Below are 21960 nucleotides of genomic sequence, written 5' to 3' on the forward strand. Positions count from 1 at the left end.
AATCAGCGCTTTTTCATAATAACATTTTTTTAATCTATTGCCGTGCTTGTGTCCCCACAATATGCTTCTCTGGAAAAGAGACATGTAGGCTAGTCTCCTTTCTAAAAGGAAAATAAAACTGAGTGTCTCATGCCAGGAGACCAGCTTTTTCTGGGTAACTATCCTTTAACACATCAAAGCAAAGAAAACTTGCTTGGGTGCCTGAGAGACCTTGGTTGGGGCTATTTCACCTTATGGAGAGCACTGAGTACCCACGAGGAGTATCGTAATCCAGTCAATACTCTTCTAGGTTACTTGGAAAAATTAGAGAAAATTAGCTAATCTTACATCTGCTAGCATCAGATAGGCTTAGCTAACTTGAAAGCTAATTTGATATCTTTCCCAGAAATCCAGAGGAGCATCATCTGGCCTACAATACTCTTTCTCTCTCTCTCTCATTCTGGTCCTATGAAACCAGAGAGTATTATACATCAATTTTCAAGATAATTGGAGCACGGTTGATTCCTGTAGAATCAATTTGGATCCAAATTGAATTTTTTTAAATTTTTCTCTTCCTCTCTGATGCCTGTTACCTGTACTTGAGCTACTGACTGATTTTCCTGAGCCATCCTCCTTCTGTTCTGCTCCATCCTTCCTGTCAGGGAGGTTATAAACTGCTGATGATTGGCGCTCTGCGTGATCATGGACTGCTGCAGGTCCCTGTTCTGCTGCTCCGCAGATTGCCTCTGCTGTTCTGCCCGCAGGGCCTGGTTATGGGACTCTGGATGACGAGAGAGAAGAATTATAAAGTGATTTCTGCATCTTTAAAAAATGCCCAGTTTCAAACTCCATATAAAGTTGAGTACTCTATTACCTGCATATTGCAGAGGGGTAACACATCATACACCATTTGATATTAACCACAGCCCCCAGTCTACCTGCTAACCGCTGATCTGCCTGAGTGATCTTCTCCTCTGCCTGGAGGATGGCAGCTTCAATGTTCTGGTTTTCATGTATGAAATCTTCCAGACCCTCCCGAGACTTCATAAGGGGAAAAAAACATAAAAAACATAAAAGTTACTAATCTGTAAGTAGAAAGCAATAGAGACAGTGATACACAAACAGATACATAAAGAGACGCATAAAATAATTGAAGTGTGTGGGGATTGGCTCTGGTAGACAGGGTGTGCGGACACAGTACAGAGGCAAATTACCAGTTGTTAAATCAAACTTCCGTGTTTATTCACACATAAAGCAAAAACACTATCACTTTGCAGTCTTGGTGTTAGTTCACACACAATGGAAAGTCCACATAGCAAAAATCACCTTGTTGGCAGTTCTGCCTCCAGCAGTCCATAGCAGACTTTTAGGGGGCCTGTTTCCCTTACAGACGGGTCTCAGCCTCCAGCACGGCACAAGCCTCAGATCCCAGCACACAGACCTCCTGAGCTCCACTGTCAGACGGAGGTAATCCTCCTCACCTGGCTGTGCTGGCTGGTTTTTAGGCCTGGCAAAACCCAGCCTGGAACATGGGGAGTAGTCACCCACCCAGCACTTTGACTACTCCCAGTAAGAGCCGTCCCGGATCAGCTATACAGCCATACTAAGTAACTGCTGCTAACACATAAAAACTGGCTCTTACTTCGTTTATTATCCTTCAAGAAAGCCTCATATCCTCCAGGTCTGGAGTAACGTCCCTGATACAGTCCATTCTTCACGGTCAGGAGGAAAGTCTGGACATATTTCTTACAGACGTCTCTGGATGAATCTTTATTTATTTTCATAAATTCTTTCTTTTTGTTGTTCACCTGATTCTGCAGGTGAAATAAGGAGGGAATTACAGCTGTGATGGGAATGTCCAGAGCAAATGACCCTCTTATGTGCGACAGAACCTTCTTATAACAAATCAAGGCAGTGGTTAATACCGCATAGCACATGGCATGAATAGGGCGCCGTTCAGCATATCGGCAGCCTGACTGTCCTCCAATGTGGGCAGCCAACCGGGAAGGGGAGTAAGACTTATCATCTCTTCCTAATGTGACCTTTGTGGTTTTGTAGACTTCCTACTGTTGGTTGGTAGCTTGAATCCGCATGCTGCAATATCAGTTATTACTAGTAGATTGTGCTGCTACAGCAAATGCCTGGAGGACATGATCGGGGAGGTGACAGCAGGACATAGAGTCAGTGAGTGGCGTGGAAGCTACGTGCGATGTAATGGTCCTCCTGTTATTCTGTAGAGAGGCGAGTTGGGCCCAAGAGACCCCCACCTCCCCCCAACAGGCCTGATAAAGGGGGAGACTTAGAGGAGCCCCTACAAGTGCTGCAGTGAAACACATTACCAGTGAAATAGTTGTAGAAGGCCCCAACCCACTGCCTGTGAAATGCATAGAAAGATACTCTTATACTATGGCACAATGCCAGGACATTGGGTTGCAGCACAGCAGGCCTGAGAACGTGGTGACTATCATGTGGCCTGGGACTGAATGTTGTGCAGCATTGGGTGAAGTGCACATTTCTTTAGTCTTGTTAAATCTTCGAAAAATAGTGACATAGCATTCACAAGTACCTATGGAGACACAGGGTGGACATATACAAGGGTGCTGGTGCAAAAAAAGCTTAAAATGACTAGGTTGGGCAGGCTGTGGCAGGGAGTGGACTCTAGGAGTCCCACAGTGGATCTGCAGGACAGGCAAAAGCCAACAGTCCCCTTGGTCACAGATTGACTCTGGTAGACCACCGCTAAGCTTTCTGATTAGCACTGACTCTGTGTTGACCACCCTGTGGTCTGGAATGATGTGTACATTGCACACTCATAGACATGGTAAAATCTTCTAAAGGTAGCTTGCATAGCAGCTATGAGGTCTGATGGAGGGACAGAGCACAACTATGAAAGCTGGCAAGTGCAAAAAGCTTGAAACATGTAGGTGGGTCAGGCTGTGGGAGGGCATAGTCACTAGGGCACTGCAGGGCAGGTGAACGCTGACAATCTTTGGGTGCAGCCTGACTCTGGTGGACCTGTTGGGACATCTCACAGTCCTTGTTCCCAGTCAAGGACTGTTCAGACGTTGTTCATGCTAATGAGTTTGCTCTGCAACCATCAAGCGTACTGAATGCAACCATTCAGCATATTGTGCCACTGTTATGAAGAAAACTAAAGTTTGTTCATCTGTAAAAAGGTAATTTCAGCAAGAGAGCTCCCCTTCAAACTGTCCTTAAGCGTCTGCAATCGGAGGAGACAAGGGTCAGCCATGTTATACTAATACCCATGGTCAGCCAATGCTCCATTGAGAGGCTGGAAGGAATAGAGGACTGGGTTCCCTAGTTTTGGAAATCAGTGGAAAGGTGATCAATGCCTTTGGCTGGAATAAACTTTTACAGCTACATGAAGGCTGGACATCTGACCTTCAGCTCTTGTAGATGTGTCTGGTCCTGGTCTTTCACTGATCGTCCCGTGAAGACTTGGTCCCGTAATGGCTTTCCTCAAACATTTCATGTGCAGGTTCAGGAACTCGAGCTCTGTTTCATTTGGAAACCTCGGGACATGTTTGTCCTTCTCATGTTGATATTTGGACAGTGCGTCTTGTAAAGATTCCGCATTTTCAATTTCCGCCAGAACCGCATTATCCATGCAGGGAATCTCTCCTCTCTGAATGGTGTCCACGTACTAGGATGTAAGATCACCGAGCACTGGAGAAACAGCAGAAAACTGTAGAAATCAGCCATGTCCACAAAAAAATAAAAGAGGTATGTCTTTTGTAATGTAACGATGAAAAATTTCGCTACATCTGAAATTTGGAATTATTGGCCAAAAACAGCATACAAACATATAAGAAAACATATTTCTAGAAAACTCCTCCTACAAGATACATGACCCCTGCTCCCATAGATAACCATTACCTTGACCCCTATACCCCTAGATAACCTCTACCTTGACCCGTGTACACACATAGGTAACCACTCCCTGGATCCCTGGAGCCATAGGTAACCTCTACCTTGACCCCTGTACCCATAGGTAACCACTACTTTGACCCCTGCACACATACAGTACAGAGCAAAAGTTTGGACACACCTTCTCATTTAAAGAGTTTTCTTTATTTTCATGACTATGAAAATTGTAGATTCACACTGAAGGCATCAAAACTATGAATTAACACATGTGGAATTATATACATAACAAACAAGTGTGAAACAACTGAAAATATGTCATATTCTAGGTTCTTCAAAGTAGCCACCTTTTGCTTTGATTACTGCTTTGCACACTCTTGGCATTCTCTTGATGAGCTTCAAGAGGTAGTCACCTGAAATGGTCTTCCAACAGTCTTGAAGGAGTTTCCAGAGATGCTTAGCACTTGTTGGCCCTTTTGCCTTCACTCTGCGGTCCAGCTCACCCCAAACCATCTCGATTGGGTTCAGGTCCGGTGACTGTGGAGGCGCAGCACCCCATCACTCTCCTTTATGGTCAAATAGCCCTTACACAGCCTGGAGGTGTTTGGGGTCATTGTCCTGTTGAGAAATAAATGATGGTCCAACTAAACGCAAACCGGATGGAATAGCATGCCGCTGCAAGATGCTGTGGTAGCCATGCTGGTTCAGTATGCCTTCAATTTTGAATAAATCCCCAACAGTGTCACCAGCAAAGCCCCCCCCCCCCCCACACCATCACACCTCCTCCTCCATGCTTCACGGTGGGAACCAGGCATGTAGAGTCCATCCGTTCACCTTTTCTGCGTCGCACAAAGACACGGTGGTTGGAACCAAAGATCTCAAATTTGGACTCATCAGACCAAAGCACAGATTTCCACTGGTCTAATGTCCATTCCTTGTGTTCTTTAGCCCAAACAAGTCTCTTCTGCTTGTTGCCTGTCCTTAGCAGTGGTTTCCTAGCAGATATTCTACCATGAAGGCCTGATTCACACAGTCTCCTCTTAACAGTTGTTCTACAGGGAGTGCAGAATTATTAGGCAAATGAGTATTTTGACCACATCATCCTCTTTATGCATGTTGTCTTACTCCAAGCTGTATAGGCTCGAAAGCCTACTACCAATTAAGCATATTAGGTGATGTGCATCTCTGTAATGAGAAGGGATGTGGTCTAATGACATCAACACCCTATATCAGGTGTGCATAATTATTAGGCAACTTCCTTTCCTTTGGCAAAATGGGTCAAAAGAAGGACTTGACAGGCTCAGAAAAGTCAAAAATAGTGAGATATCTTGCAGAGGGATGCAGCACTCTTAAAATTGCAAAGCTTCTGAAGCGTGATCATCGAACAATCAAGCGTTTCATTCAAAATAGTCAACAGGGTCGCAAGAAGCGTGTGGAAAAACCAAGGCGCAAAATAACTGCCCATGAACTGAGAAAAGTCAAGCGTGCAGCTGCCAAGATGCCACTTGCCACCAGTTTGGCCATATTTCAGAGCTGCAACATCACTGGAGTGCCCAAAAGCACAAGGTGTGCAATACTCAGAGACATGGCCAAGGTAAGAAAGGCTGAAAGACGACCACCACTGAACAAGACACACAAGCTGAAACGTCAAGACTGGGCCAAGAAATATCTCAAGACTGATTTTTCTAAGGTTTTATGGACTGATGAAATGAGAGTGAGTCTTGATGGGCCAGATGGATGGGCCCGTGGCTGGATTGGTAAAGGGCAGAGAGCTCCAGTCCGACTCAGACGCCAGCAAGGTGGAGGTGGAGTACTGGTTTGGGCTGGTATCATCAAAGATGAGCTTGTGGGGCCTTTTCGGGTTGAGGATGGAGTCAAGCTCAACTCCCAGTCCTACTGCCAGTTTCTGGAAGACACCTTCTTCAAGCAGTGGTACAGGAAGAAGTCTGCATCCTTCAAGAAAAACATGATTTTCATGCAGGACAATGCTCCATCACACGCGTCCAAGTACTCCACAGCGTGGCTGGCAAGAAAGGGTATAAAAGAAGAAAATCTAATGACATGGCCTCCTTGCTCACCTGATCTGAACCCCATTGAGAACCTGTGGTCCATCATCAAATGTGAGATTTACAAGGAGGGAAAACAGTCCACCTCTCTGAACAGTGTCTGGGAGGCTGTGGTTGCTGCTGCACGCAATGTTGATGGTGAACAGATCAAAACACTGACAGAATCCATGGATGGCAGGCTTTTGAGTGTCCTTGCAAAGAAAGGTGGCTATATTGGTCACTGATTTGTTTTTGTTTTGTTTTTGAATGTCAGAAATGTATATTTGTGAATGTTGAGATGTTATATTGGTTTCACTGGTAAAAATAAATAATTGAAATGGGTATATATTTGTTTTTTGTTAAGTTGCCTAATAATTATGCACAGTAATAGTCACCTGCACACACAGATATCCCCTTAAAATAGCTAAAACTAAAAAAATAAAAAAATAAAAACTACTTCCAAAAATATTCAGCTTTGATATTAATGAGTTTTTTGGGTTCATTGAGAACATGGTTGTTGTTCAATAATAAAATTAATCCTCAAAAATACAACTTGCCTAATAATTCTGCACTCCCTGTAGAGATGTGTCTGCTGCTAGAACTCTGGGTGGCATTGACCTGGTCTCTAATCTGAGCTGCTGTTAACCTGCGATTTCTGAGGCTGGTGACTCGGATGAACTTATCCTCCGCAGCAGAGGTGACTCTTGGTCTTCCTTTCCTGGGGCGGTCCGCATGTGAGCCAGTTTCTTTGTAGCGCTTGATGGTTTTTGTGACTGCACTTGGGGACACTTTCAAAGTTTTCCCAATTTTTCGGACTGACTGACCTTCATTTCTTAAAGTAATGATGGCCACTCGTTTTTCTTTACTTAGCTGCTTTTTTCTTGCCATAATACAAATTCTAACAGTCTATTCAGTAGGACAATCAGCTGTGTATCCACCTGACTTCTCCACAACGCAACTGATGGTCCCAACCCCATTTATAAGGCAAGAAATCCCACTTATTACACCTGACAGGGCACACCTGTGAAGTGAAGACCATTTCAGGTGACTACCTCTTGAAGCTCATCAAGAGAATGCCAAGAGTGTGCAAAGCAGTAATCAAAGCAAAAGGTGGCTACTTTGAAGAACCTAGAATATGACATATTTTCAGTTGTTTCACACTTTTTTGTTATGTATATAATTCCACATGTGTTAATTCATAGTTTTGATGCCTTCAGTGCGAATCTACAATTTTCATAGTCATGAAAATAAAGAAAACTCTTTGAATGAGAAGGTGCGTCCAAACTTTTGGTCTGTACTGTAGGTCACCACAACTTTGACCCCTGCTCCAATAGATAACCTCTACCTTGACCCCTGCACCCATAGGTAACCATGATCTTGACCCCTGCACCCATAGGTAACCTCTACCATGACCTCTGCACCCATAGGCAACCTCTACCTCTAGGTACTGAGCCTCCATAGTGATTACCGGTCTTGAGCTCTAGACCCATCATCAGATATTCATCTTCCGTTATCTCCTTGCCGTCTCGCTCCAGCGATAGGGTGAAGTCTCGGACGCACCAGGTAAATGATGGAAGGAACCTCTCGTGTTCCGCAGTCTCATCTTTGGTGTCGGTGGACTTCAGCTTTATCACCTCTGTTAGTTCAGTTACGTAGCTGGAAGATTATCTGGATAAGGATATAGGTCGCCATATTGATATCAAGCATTTATTGAAAGAGGAGCTCTCACCTCTCCTGATGTGTCTGTATCAGTAAATAATTATATTCCACATCAAATTATAATTCAAGATCATCTATTCTTATGACTCTTTGTTAGGATAGTCCTCTAGTATTCCTGCTAGAAGTTTATGAATGAATGCACAACTGTGTGTTACCAGCTGTGGTTGCTTTGGTAAGATAGTGCCAGACTGTGCAGGGACACACCCAGAGTGGTAACACCCAGCTGTACCTTCATTCATAAACCTCTATCAGGAATACACTCACTGGGTACTGTATGTAATATCTGGTCATCTGTAGCCGGCATCTAGAAGTCCCCATTGCAGGCGTCCACATCTCCCCGTGTGGTGAAGGATACTGTAACCGCTCGATCGCCTGCTGATCGATGGTCCCGATACTGTTATATATACCAGAGCGCTGCTCAGCAGCACAGACAGGCAGAAGATCCAGGCATCATTTTTGGAGTCTCCCTGCAGTAGAGAAAGTATTGAGGGTATTATATACCAGTTACTACAGTGCAATGTCGTATTACATACCAGTTACTGCAGTGCAATGTCACATTACATACCAGTTACTACAGTGGAATGTCATATTACATACCAGTACATACAATGTTGTGTTGTGTTACATACCAGTTACCATTCAGATGAATAGTCTTGCCTGTAATACATGGACGTCCCGAGTCCACCAGAGCGGCGTGGCTGGTGGCTATCCAGTATGACTCACATAGGAGAGGTCCAAACTGGAGAGCCTCCCCTCGATGACACTGACATACAGTTGTGTTCAAAATAATAGCAGTGTTTAAAAAAGTGAATAAAGCTCCAAATCCTTCTAATGGCTTCTATCTCCATCCACACAGATGCATCGGGAACACGGCACCTTCTATTCCAAATCAAAACATGAAGAAAAATATATAAAATTTGTGTTGTTCCTCTAAAAAAATTGCAGAAAAGTGAATATTAAACTGTTCAAAAATAGCAGTGTTTGTATTTTTCTTTACAAACTCAAACATTCACTCTATAAACTGAGTAATGTCTGAGTATTTCCTTTCCTCTGAATCCCGTCACTGATACTCCGTTGTATAACCGCTGTCTCTGAGACCTGCTGGACGTCTGTGCTGCTCGGAGTCACCACCTTCTGCCCCTGTGACCAGGTTCTCCAGCCCCGGATGATGGGACTACATTCCACAGTTCTTCTTTATTTCTTGGTTTTGCCCCAGAAACTGCATTTTTGATGTCACCCACAAGTTTTCTATTAGATTAAGATCCGGGGATCGGGCCGGCCGCTCCGTAACGTCAATCTTGTTGGTCTGGAACCAAGATGTTGCCCGTTTACTGGTGTGTTTGGGGTCGTTGTCTTGTTGGACACCCATTCCAAGGGCATTTCCTCTTCAACATAAGACAGCATGACCTCTTCCAGTATTCTGATGGATTCACACTGATCCATGATCCCTGGTCTGCGATAAATAGGCCCCACACCGTAGTATGAGACACATCCCCATATCATGATGCTTGGCCATCATGCTTCACTGTCTTCAGTGTACGGGGGCTGAATTCAGTGTTCGGGGGTCATCTGACAAACTGTCTCCGGCCACTAGACCCAAAAAGAACCATCTTACTTCCATCAGTCCACAGAATGTCTCTTCAGGCCGTCAATGTGCTCTTCAGCCCACGTCTTGTTTCCAACAGTGGGACTTTGCGGGGGCTTCTTCTTGCAGATCGCTCGGCCTCACATCGGCGTCTTCTCATTGTAACAGGACTCACAGGGAACTTCACACCTTCTTTCATCTTCCTGGAGCTGATTGTTGGCTAAGTCCTTGCCATTTTGTTTATTCTTCTATCCATTCGAATAGTAGTTTTTCGCTTTCTTCTACGTCTTTCAGGTTTTGGTTGCCATTTTAAAGCATTTGCGATCATTTTAGCTGAGCAGCCTATCATTTTCTGCACTTCTTTATATGTGTTCCCCTCTCCAATCAACTTTTTAATCAAGGTACGCTGTTCTTCTGAACAATGTCTGGAACGACCCTTTTCCAATAATTGCCACCTGTTTTTCAAAGAATGAATGTTCTCACTCATTGAACTCCACACTGCTATCATTTTGAACATGCCCCTTTCAATAAGTGATTGAATTACAGAGAATCAGCAGCATACGTGTCATGACTGTTGGGTGTGTTGGGTTTCTATTACTCTACTACACCTGACAGTAAATTATTTGCCATGTAGAAATATCATTTATTGGGGGTGTGATGACGTGAACCCATGTCGCCCCCTCCCGTCTCGCCCGCTGTTCTGTGAATCCGACAACACCTGTAACGCGCTCTTCTGGCGGGTGATTAAGCCGTGACCTGCTTGAACCTAAATGCCGAGATGGTGTGACTCTCCTCTCGTCTGGCCTGCCTTACTTTCCCTTGTTTGTGCCATCCTCCTGTACCCTCTGGTCCGCTGCCTCCTGAGATACTGATCCTGCCGACCCTGTTGGGCTTGTGCCCCCTTCCCTCTGCTGCTTCCCTACCTCCTCGTGTTCTGTGGCTTCCTCCTCCTTCCCTAGTTGTTGTGGAACTCCTGGTCCTGTCTGAAGTGAGAACAGAGCGAGTGAAGTTGCCGGAGCCCTGTGTGGTAAGCTCCATGCTTTGTGGATGTCTACTGCTCTCCAGTGGTTGGATCGGGAGGTGACGAAGAATATTTGAAAAAGGAAAATTCCTTCCTGAGGGACTGCTCCCTTCCCTGTGATCTTCTTGGAACTGGTGAGATTAACCCTTACTGGAATCCTGCTTTTGTTTACTGTTCTTTTTAATAAGGAAACAAGTGGAAAAGGGGAGAAAGCAGCAAAGGAGTAAGGTTAAAAAGGGGAGGAAAAAAAAAAAGGAAAAGAAAATGGCACCAGAGCAAAATCGGCGTTCTACTGACCTGTCAAAAACAGCATGCAGACACTGTAAAAATCGATCACTACTTTAAATCCCCTAATGTAAATACCAGAACTGCATTGAAAAGGGAAGCAAGTAGTTAATCCGAATTTTTTTTTTACTGGTTGGGGTCCAGAAGAGGTAGCGACAGTTATTGATCAATTTCAGGAGGATGAGGGAGAACGGATGGATGATTTTGAGAACCCTGTTGTGGAAATTTCACCACTAGAAGAGATTCTAGCTGCGGTCAAAAGACATCACTATTTAGCTGGGGTCAGTCCGGTCCGATATCTCCTTAATAGGAGACGATATAACAAAAATAAGGGACAGAGTTACTGTCATAGAAAAGTCAGCCGGCTTTCTGGAGTGTGATGTAAAATCACTAAAATCTGACTCTGCCACTTTAAGAACAGAATATAATCAACTACACAAAAAAACTGGTGGACTTGGAAGACAGGTCAAGACGATGCAACGTGAGAACCGTGGGTCCACTTGAGGGCGCAGAGGAAAATAATTCTGCTGGAATACTACAGTCGATAATATTAGAAAATTTTAGAAGGGAACATTTTTCTTCCATTTTTCTTGTTGAGAGGGCACATCGTATTCCCGGGGAAAACCTAATTCCTGGAAACCAACCACTGGTACTCCTGGCAAAAATTCTTGTTTCCCGGGACATGATTTCAAAAAGGGCCAGGGAGTGCTCCCCAATAATATACAACGGGAGTAAACAATTTTTTTTTTCCAGACTTCTCAAAAGAGATCCAAGAAAAGAGACGCAATTTTTTTGCTGTCAAAAGGCTAAGGACATCAAGTATTCCTTTTTGTATCCAGCTAAACGCCGTATAATTTTCAATGGGGCAACTCATTTTTTTGACACTCCGGCCTTAGCCATGGAATGGCTAGATCGGAACAATGTTTAAATTTAGTGGCGTATCTTTCCTTTTTCTGTATGAGCGGGATGGTGGGGAGGGGGAGGGAAGGTCTAAGTAAGAGGTCTGCTTCTGGATAGTAGTGGATCATGGGGTTTGTAGGATGGGGTCGGTGGGTTGCGAATTGCGATGTGTCTCTGGGTCGGTGGAGGGATTGGAGTGGAGAAGGGGGGACTATTTATTCTAATGGAAGTTATTATTTTTCATGTCGGTTAGAGTGCTAACCTGGAATGTCTTGGAGATAAACCTAAAAGACAAGCTGTATTCGATCTTGCTCTGAGACATCTACCAGCTGTGATTTGTCTGCTAGAGAAGCATTTTACTAAGGAGGTGGCTCGACGAATCACTAGCGGGTGGGTCGCACAGGCATTCCAGTCAACATTTAGTAGCTACTCCGTTTTCTTTCATAGAAGGATTGATTTTGCCTGCGTGGCGTCCTCTACGGATACTCGGGGAAGATTTGTTTTTCTCTATGGAAAACAGTTTCTTTTATTTATATTCCCCCTCGATTTTTCTTTTTATGTATTGAAAATCCTATTGACCTTTATGGAGAAATGGCCAGAATGTCCCACCTTGGTCTGTGGAGACTTTAACTGTGTCATGAATCCTGGGACAGACAGGATTGGCATGGAACCCCAGATTACTATTACTAAACAGGAGTCTCCATTGGCGCGATTTTGTAGTGAAGCTGGTTTCATAGATCTTTGGGATCTGCTGGGCCGAGGTAGACGTGTCTTCTCCTGTGTAAGCAGATCCGGGAGATGTATGTCTAGAATCGACTTAGCTTTGATAAATAGAAAATATACGGATCTTGCTAAGCGAATTAGATATGAAGCTAGAGCCTTTTCGGACCACGTACCCTAACAGTAGAATTATGTATCAACCCAGACATGATTACCAAGATAGTACCCTTTAGACTGAACCCACACTGGTTGACAATTCTAGAGAATCATGACTTGATCAAAAAGGAGCTTGCCTATTTTTGGAAAGTCAATAACAACTCAGCTAAAATCCAGGTTAAATGGGACACATTTAAAGCTTTTATGAGAGGAGTATTTTTCAGCAATATCCACAATGTAAGGAAGAGATATGGGGAAAGAGAAAAGATCTTGAAAGAAGCAAGTATACAATATGCTAATGAGTCTGCCTTTATGTAAAGTCCTGTCTAAAGCCCACAGTCTGTGAAGATGTAAGTGAGGGACATGGACATGTGGAGTCTCTGTGGGTAGAGATACATGGAGCTAAAACAATAATAAATTACTAATAGGAGTTTACTATAAACCACCTAATATCCCGGAGTCCACAGAAAATCTACTACTGAACGAGATAGACGAGGCGGCAAATCATAATGAGGTGGTTATTATGAGGGAACTCCGCAGATATAGACTGGGAAACTGGGACCTGTACATCTCATAAAGGAAACAGGTTCTTAGCAATAACCAAAGACAATGACCTCTCCCAACTGGTTCAGGACCCGACTAGAGGGACGGCCATACTGGACTGGACTAACCAATAGACCTGACAGAACAACAGACGTGCAGGTCGGGGGACACTGGGGAAATAGTGACCAGAAAGTAATAACCTTCCAATTATCATTCAAAAGAGCGTTTCTTCAGGGAGGAACAAAAATACCAAACTTCAAAAAAGATAGATTTAGCCAACTAAGAGAGGGCATAGACCTAACTAACTGGGACAAAGTCCTCACAAATAAAAATACAGCCACAGAATGGGATATTTTTAAAAGCATCCTAAAATCTAATTGTGAGAGGTACATACTGTATGGGAATAAAGGGTTAAGGAACAAGAAGAAACCAATGTGGATAAACAGAACTGTAAAGAAAGCAATAAATGACAAAAAGAAAGCATATAAATCACTAAAACAGGAGGGTAGCACGGAAGCACTGAAAAACTATAAGGAAAAAAGTAGAATATGTAAAAAACTAATAAAAGCCGTCAAACTAGAGACCGAGAGATTAATTGCCAAAGAGAGCAAAACTAACCCTAAAATGTTTTTCAATTATATAAATGGTAAAAAGTATAAATCTGAAGGTGTCGGCCTCTACAGAGTGATGAGGGGGGAGTTGCAGAGAGCGACGAGGAGAAAGCAAAGCTGTTAAATATTTTTTCTCCACTGTATTCACTGAGGAAAATAAATTGTCAGATGAAATGCAGAATGTAAAAGTAAATTCCCCATTAAAAGTGTCCTGTCTGACCCAGGAAGAAGTACATCAGCGACTTAAAAAGATTAAAATAGACAAATCGCGAGGGCCAGATGGCACACACCCCCGTATCCTAAGGGAATTAAGTAATAAGGGTCTGGTCCTGGCGATTTGTCTATTTTAATCTTTTTAAGTCACTGATGTACTTCTTCCTGGGTCAGACAGGACACTTTTAATATGGAATTTACTTTTACATTCTGCATTTCATCTGACAGTTTATTTTCCTCAGTGAATACATTGGAGAAAAAAATAGCTAGACCCTTATTTCTGATATTTGCGGACTCTACACTGACGGAAATGTCCCACAGGATTGGCGCATGGCAAATGTGGTGCCAATATTCAAAAAGGGTCCAAAAACAGAGCCTGGAAACTATAGGCCGGTAAGTGTAACATCCGTTGTGGGTAAACTGTTTGAAGGTTTTCTGAGAGATGCTATGGAAATAAGCAAATACCGCCATATCAGCATGGCTTCGTGAGGGATCGCTCATGTCAGACTAATGTAATCATTTTCTATGAGGAGGTAAGTTCTAGACTTGACAGCGGCGAATCAATGGATGTCGTGTATCTGGACTTCTCCAAAGCATTTGACACTGTACCACATAAAAGGTTAGTATATAAAATGAGAATGCTCGGACTGGGAGAAAACGTCTGTAAGTGGGTAAGTAACTGGCTCAATGATAGAAAACAGAGGGTGGTTATTAACGGTACACACTCAGATTGGGTCACTGTCACTAGTGGGGTACCTCAGGGGTCAGTACTGGAGGGGTCACTGTCACTAGTGGGGTACCTCAGGGGTCAGTACTGGAGGGGTCTCTGTCACTAGTGGGGTACCACAGGGGTCAGTACTGGAGGGGTCTCTGTCACTAGTGGGGTACCACAGGGGTCAGTACTGGAGGGGTCACCCACTGTCACTAGTGGGGTACCACAGGGGTCAGTACTGGAGGGGTCACTGTCACTAGTGGGGTACCTCAGGGGTCAGTACTGGAGGGGTCACTGTCACTAGTGGGGTACCTCAGGGGTCAGTACTGGAGGGGTCACAGTCACTAGTGGGGTACCTCAGGGGTCAGTACTGGAGGGGTCACTGTCACTAGTGGGGTACCTCAGGGGTCAGTACTGGAGGGGTCACTGTCACTAGTGGGGTACATCAGGGGTCAGTACTGAAGGGGTCACTGTCACTAGTGGGGTACCTCAGGGGTCAGTACTGGAGGGGTCACTGTCACTAGTGGGGTACCTCAGGGGTCAGTACTGGAGGGGTCACTGTCACTAGTGGGGTACCTCAGGGGTCAGTACTGGAGGGGTAACTGTCACTAGTGGGGTACCTCAGGGGTCAGTATTGGGCCCTATTCTCTTCAATATATTTATTAATGATCTTGTAGAAGGCTTGCAGTGTAATATATTAATTTTTGCAGATGACACTAAACTGTGTAAAGTAATTAACACTGAAGAGGACAGTATACTGTATATATACTACAGAGGACAGTATACTGTATATATACTACAGAGCACAGTATACAGTGTATATATACTACAGAGGACAGTATACTGTATATACTACAGAGGACAGGATACTGTATATACTACAGAGGACAGGATACTGTATATACTACAGAGGACAGTATACTGTATATACACTACAGAGGACAGTATACTGTATATATACTACAGAGGACAGTATACTGTATATATACTACAGAGGACAGTATACTGTATATACTACAGAGGACAGTATACTGTATATATATATACTACAGAGGACAGTATACTGTATATACACTACAGAGGACAGTATACTGTATATATACTACAGAGGACAGTATACTGTATATATATACTACAGAGGACAGTATACTGTATATATATATATACTACAGAGGACAGTATACTGTATATACACTACAGAGGACAGTATACTGTATATATACTACAGAGGACAGTATACTGTATATATATACTACAGAGGACAGTATACTGTATATATACTACAAAGGACAGTATACTGCTACAGAGGGATCTGGATAGATTAGAGAAGCTATAGAAACCAGTGTCAGGCAGCTGCTGCCAAGGCCAATAAGATAATGGGTTGCATCAGAAGGGGCATAGATGGCGGTGATGAGAACATAGTCCTACCACTTTACAAATCACTGGTCAGACCACACATGGAGGACTGTGTACAGTTCTGGGCTCCTGTGAACAAGGCAGACATAGCAGAGCTGGAGAGGGTCCAGAGGAGGGCAACTAAAGTAATAACTGGGATGGTGGACTACAAGACCCAGAAAGATTATCAACATTAGGGTTATTTACTTTATAAAAAAGACGACTGAGGGGAGATCTAATTACTATGTATAAATGTATCAGGGGTCAGTACAGAGATCACTCCCATCATCTATTTATCCCCAGGACTGTGACTGTGACGAGGGGACATCCTCTGCGTCTGCAGGAAAGAAGGTTTGTACACAAACATAGAAGAGGATTCTTTACGGTAAGAGCAGTGAGACTATGGACTCTGTACTGTAAGAGCAGTGAGACTATGGACTCTGTACTGTAAGAGCAGTGAGACTATGGACTCTTTACTGTAAGAGCAGTGAGATTATGGACTCTATACTGTAAGAGCAGTGAGACTATGGTTTCTTTACTGTAAGAGCAGTGAGACTATGGACTCTATACTGTAAGAGCAATGAGACTATGGACTCTTTACGGTAAGAGCAGTGAGACTATGGACTCTATACTGTAAGAGCAGTGAGACTATGGACTCTATACTGTAAGAGCAGTGAGACTATGGACTCTTTACTGTAAGAGCAGTGAGACTATGGACTCTTTACTGTAAGAGCAGTGAGACTATGGACTCTATACTGTAAGAGCAGTGAGACTATGGACTCTATACTGTAAGAGCAGTGAGACTATAGACTCTGTACTGTAAGAGCAGTGAGACTATGGACTCTGTACTGTAAGAGCAGTGAGACTATGGACTCTATACTGTAAGAGCAGTGAGACTATGGACTCTGTACTGTAAGAGCAGTGAGACTATGGACTCTATACTGTAAGAGCAGTGAGACTATGGACTCTATACTGTAAGAGCAGTGAGACTATGGACTCTGTACTGTAAGAGCAGTGAGACTATGGACTCTATACTGTAAGAGCAGTGAGACTATGGACTCTATACTAGAAGAGCAGTGAGACTATGGACTCTATACTGTAAGAGCAGTGAGACTATGGACTCTATACTGTAAGAGCAGTGAGACTATGGACTCTATACTGTAAGAGCAGTGAGACTATGGACTCTATACTGTAAGAGCAGTGAGACTATGGACTCTATACTGTAAGAGCAGTGAGACTATGGACTCTTTACTGTAAGAGCAGTGAGACTATGGACTCTATACTGTAAGAGCAGTGAGACTATGGACTCTATACTGTAAGAGCAGTGAGACTATGGACTCTTTACTGTAAGAGCAGTGAGACTATGGACTCTATACTGTAAGAGCAGTGAGACTATGGACTCTATACTGTAAGAGCAGTGAGACTATGGACTCTTTACTGTAAGAGCAGTGAGACTATGGACTCTATACTGTAAGAGCAGTGAGACTATGGACTCTATACTGTAAGAGCAGTGAGACTATGGACTCTTTACTGTAAGAGCAGTGAGACTATGGACTCTTTACTGTAAGAGCAGTGAGACTATGGACTCTTTACTGTAAGAGCAGTGAGACTATGGACTCTGTACTGTAAGAGCAGTGAGACTATGGACTCTTTACTGTAAGAGCAGTGAGACTATGGACTCTATACTGTAAGAGCAGTGAGACTATGGACTCTTTACTGTAAGAACAGTGAGACTATGGACTCTATACTGTAAGAGCAGTGAGACTATAGACTCTATACTGTAAGAGCAGTGAGACTATAGACTCTATACTGTAAGAGCAGTGAGACTATGGACTCTTTACTGTAAGAGCAGTGAGACTATGGACTCTTTACTGTAAGAGCAGTGAGACTATGGACTCTATACTGTAAGAGCAGTGAGACTATGGACTCTTTACTGTAAGAGCAGTGAGACTATGGACTCTTTACTGTAAGAGCAGTGAGACTATGGACTCTTTACTGTAAGAGCAGTGAGACTATGGACTCTGTACTGTAAGAGCAGTGAGACTATGGACTCTTTACTGTAAGAGCAGTGAGACTATGGACTCTATACTGTAAGAGCAGTGAGACTATGGACTCTTTACTGTAAGAGCAGTGAGAGTATGGACTCTATACTGTAAGAGCAGTGAGACTATGGACTCTTTACTGTAAGAGCAGTGAAACTATGGACTCTTTACTGTAAGAGCAGTGAGACTATGGACTCTTTACTGTAAGAGCAGTGAGACTATAGACTCTTTACTGTAAGAGCAGTGAGACTATAGACTCTACTGTAAGAGCAGTGAGACTGACTTACTGTAAGAGCAGTGAGACTATGGACTCTTTACTGTAAGAGCAGTGAGACTATGGACTCTATACTGTAAGAGCAGTGAGACTATGGACTCTTTACTGTAAGAGCAGTGAGACTATGGACTCTATACTGTAAGAATAACACAACCGTAAAGTCGGTCACACTGTGATATTGTCTGAAATGCTAGACCCTTTAGATCCAAAAAATTATATTAACATTATTGGGTAGCTTATTTAAGTTAAGACTTAACATTTAATATGATATTTGAAATAAAATAATAGGCCCTTAAGTATTGAACACACAATTATTGTAACCACTGGTCACACTAATCTCCTAATAGATGGCGGAGGTGGGAGAGGACCGTATATAGGGATAGCAGTATGTTGACAGACAGGATGAGGGGTATTTAGATAGAGAAATACAATGCTGGGACGAAACCCTAATACGTCCCTTCAGTCTGTTAAATTGAACCTGGCTGATGCTCTAACCCTAATGTCGCCCTCCCTAAATGTGGACTGCCCAGCTTTGCCCAAAAGACAGAATAACGGTCATATTAATGAACGGCCAAATTGGGTTACAAAGGGGACATAAGGACTGGTTTAATACGTGCAGTGAGTATGGTCCAATATGGATCTCCTAAAAATAAAGGGCACCCTTGACGCGATACTCAATTTAAATCACGCACGTATTAATCAATATAGGTAAATATACCTGAGTACATTCGTTCTCGTCCTATTAAACAAAGTGGCGTATGCTGGACGGCCCCTTCACATCGCTCAAAAATAAGAGCGTTAAAATGCCTCCGATGGGGGACCCCACCTGTATAGATGTGTTTGTCAATCAGGTTTGTCGGGACCTATCTAACCTCACCTCTCATCATGGTGGCTTCAATTGTAGTAAAAATGAATATAAAGCATTGCTAGAACTAGAGAAAAAACACAACCTAACAATCAAACCCTCGGATAAAGGGGGGAATATAGTTTTGATGGAAACTATTGACTATAAAAATATGTGCCAGACTTTGCTTAACGATAAAGACACTTATGAGAGGTTGAGTGGAGACCCTACAGTGAAGTATCAGAGGGATCTCATTGAAATATTGCGACAAGCTAAGACGGAAAACCTTATTTCAGGGGAGGAGTTTGACTATCTATACAAAAAGCACCCTACTATAGCCACCTTCTATAGCTTACCTAAAGTCCACAAGGGTGGCTCTCCTGTAAAGGGACGCCCGATCGTTTCGGGTGTAAATAGCTTGACCCAAAACCTGGGTATCTATCTGGACCAAGTTTTAGCGCCCTTTGTTAAAACACTGCCCTCATACCTGAGGGATACTAGCGACCTCCTTGGCCGTCTGGAGGGGATCACGTTGGAGGAGGGTGCCTCCTTGGCATCAATTGATGTGGAGGCTCTCTACTCCTCCATACCCCATTACTTGGGTATGAGGGCAGTGGAATCATTCCTCTCGACTAGAGGACAACAGTTCTACCCCCATAATGTCTTTACCTTGCAGTTACTCAACTTTGTCCTCACAAGGAATTATTTCCTGTTTGACGGGGTCCTCTACCACCAGCTCAGGGGCACAGCGATGGGGAGTTCTTGTGCCCCGTCGTATGCCAACTTGTTCCTGGGCTGGTGGGAGAGGACACTGGTCTTCAGCGATGTACCCAGTAGACATGTCCCATGCATTGTCACATGGGCTAGATTTATTGACGATGTCTTTGTGGTGTGGAAGGGTAAAGAAAAAGATTTTTTTGACTTCGTTAAGGAATTGAATATCAATAGCGTCAATATGAGATTTACCTCAGTTTTTGAAAACAACCACTTGCCCTTCCTTGATATTCTAATCACAAGGGGTAAGAACGACGAGATACAAACGGACATTTTCAGGAAGCCCGCTTCCACGAATGCACTTCTACATTGGACAAGCCACCATCCTTTTCCCCTAAAAAGGGGTATCCCAGTGGGGCAGTACTTGCGAATTAGAAGGAACTGCTCCACTTGGGAGGCCTTTAAACAACAGGCAGATGACCTGAGAGGTCGCTTTCGGGAAAGGGGCTATCCTGATACAGTCTTGAAGTCGGCCTTTAGGAGGGCTTGTGAAAGCAAGAGGGATGATCTACTCTATCCTAAACCTAAAAAAACTGAGGATAGTCAGATACGCCTTATAGGCACATTTGATGACGCTTCGGAAGAAGTCAAACAGGTCCTAAAAAAACACTGGGATGTCCTTCTCCTGGACCCGGACATCAAGGAGGCGGTGCCTGAAAGAGTACAGATCGCTTATCGTAGGGGTCTGAGCCTAAGAGACCGCCTGGTACACAGCCACTACGTTGAGACACGTGACCAAAAAGGGTCATGGCTCCAACGCCCAATCGGTTGTTTTCGGTGTAGTGGCTGTGTGGCATGTCGACACATTACACAGGGACGGTCTTTCTGTGCCAACGTCACGGGTAAAACTTACCAAATTAAACAGTTCATCAACTGCCGCACGAAGGGAGTTATATACAGGGCCCACTGTATATGCGGTTTAGAGTATATAGGGAAAACGACCCGCGAACTACGACGAAGGGTGGGTGAGCACCTTGGTGACGTTAGGAATGACAGGGACACTCCCCTGGCAAAACATGTCAACTCGGTGCATGGGGGAGATGCGTCGGACTTGAAATTTATGGGAATTGAGGCCATTGCAAGGCCAAAAAGGGGAGGTGACTGGGATCGGAGAATTTTGCAGAGAGAGACATGGTGGATCTTCCATCTCCAAACTGTGACCCCTACAGGTCTAAATGAGCAATTGTCATTTAGCTGCTATATAGAGTCCTAAAGTGCCTCCTGAGAAATTCTTCTTTTTCCCCCATAGTTGGGGACCGATCCCAGTCGCCACCCTGGACATAATAATATTTATAGTGTTATGGAGCAAAACACTTTACTGCCCCAAACTATATTTCTGTAAAGGGCCACTTGATAAAGAGCATGATTTTAAAGGCCGATTTGAGCCGCTGTGAATGGAGATCAGTTATATTTAGGAAACCGTCTTATAAACTCCAACTCTCCAGTGGGATAACTGCAGAACTATGCAGACCACGGGTTCATTTGTTGAACTAGTATTAGCAGAGGATTTGCAAATTTGCCCATTGACTTTACTCTGCACTACTAGCCATCCGTCTCATATATGCGCAGTAGAGAACGCTTGGCCGTTGACACATACCAGGTGGACGTGGCCGGCGGCTGGGTGGACCAAACTCTCTCGGACTACGGCTCTTTTGTGAGGACCGTAGGCTCCGAGGGTCTCCTGGCAACGATAAACAAGCCTCTGCATTTTGCGTCTCAGGAAGAAGTTCGGTCACGTGACGAAAGCTCGAGACAGCTGACACGTGACGCGATGATGACGCTGCGTGACGGTGAGTGGGTGTGCGATGGGGGCGGTACCACGCGGCTATTTAAATGACCCGCGAATATGGCGCTACTGCCACTGCCACACGCGGGACGCCGGGGAACACCCTCGCCCATCGTTGTCTGGAATCAGTCGACATTCAGGACTGGACAGATAAGTTTACTAGTGCTGGGATACCTGTATACTAAAGGGATCCAGCACCATTTAATCTATAACATTGTGGAGACCTTGTTAACCTCTGGTATTAATACTAGCACTGGGAGATCTGCTACAAAGTTTTTGTGATACATCTTGTGACCTAAATTTTGGTTGAAACACTATTGCCGCTGGACTGGAGTTTCACGAGGGCATAGAGTGTATGGGACTTTTCTCCGGGTATTGGTCCGGATTGTGAAATATGGATACATGTGCACGGAAATAATTGTTTAACTTGACATCATCCCATATTGTATGATTAGAAGATTAAGTGAATCT

At 43.9% G+C, this 21960-nt stretch overlaps 1 protein-coding gene across 1 annotated transcript in view; it reads right to left on the reverse strand.

Annotated features, from left to right (window-relative positions):
- Nucleotides 1–3532: 3532 nt before the first annotated feature.
- LOC122926259 (guanylate-binding protein 1-like) overlaps nt 3533–21960 on the reverse strand; it is a 54501-nt gene continuing 36073 nt past the window's right edge. Inside the window, 4 exon segments of the mRNA XM_044277634.1 lie at nt 3533–3666; nt 7378–7565; nt 7984–8030; nt 8033–8095. Coding sequence (XP_044133569.1) covers nt 3644–3666; nt 7378–7565; nt 7984–8030; nt 8033–8095 — 321 coding nt within the window. The 3' untranslated portion in view covers nt 3533–3643.

This window comes from Bufo gargarizans, chromosome 2 (assembly GCF_014858855.1).
Source record: "Bufo gargarizans isolate SCDJY-AF-19 chromosome 2, ASM1485885v1, whole genome shotgun sequence".
NCBI lineage: Eukaryota > Metazoa > Chordata > Amphibia > Anura > Bufonidae > Bufo > Bufo gargarizans.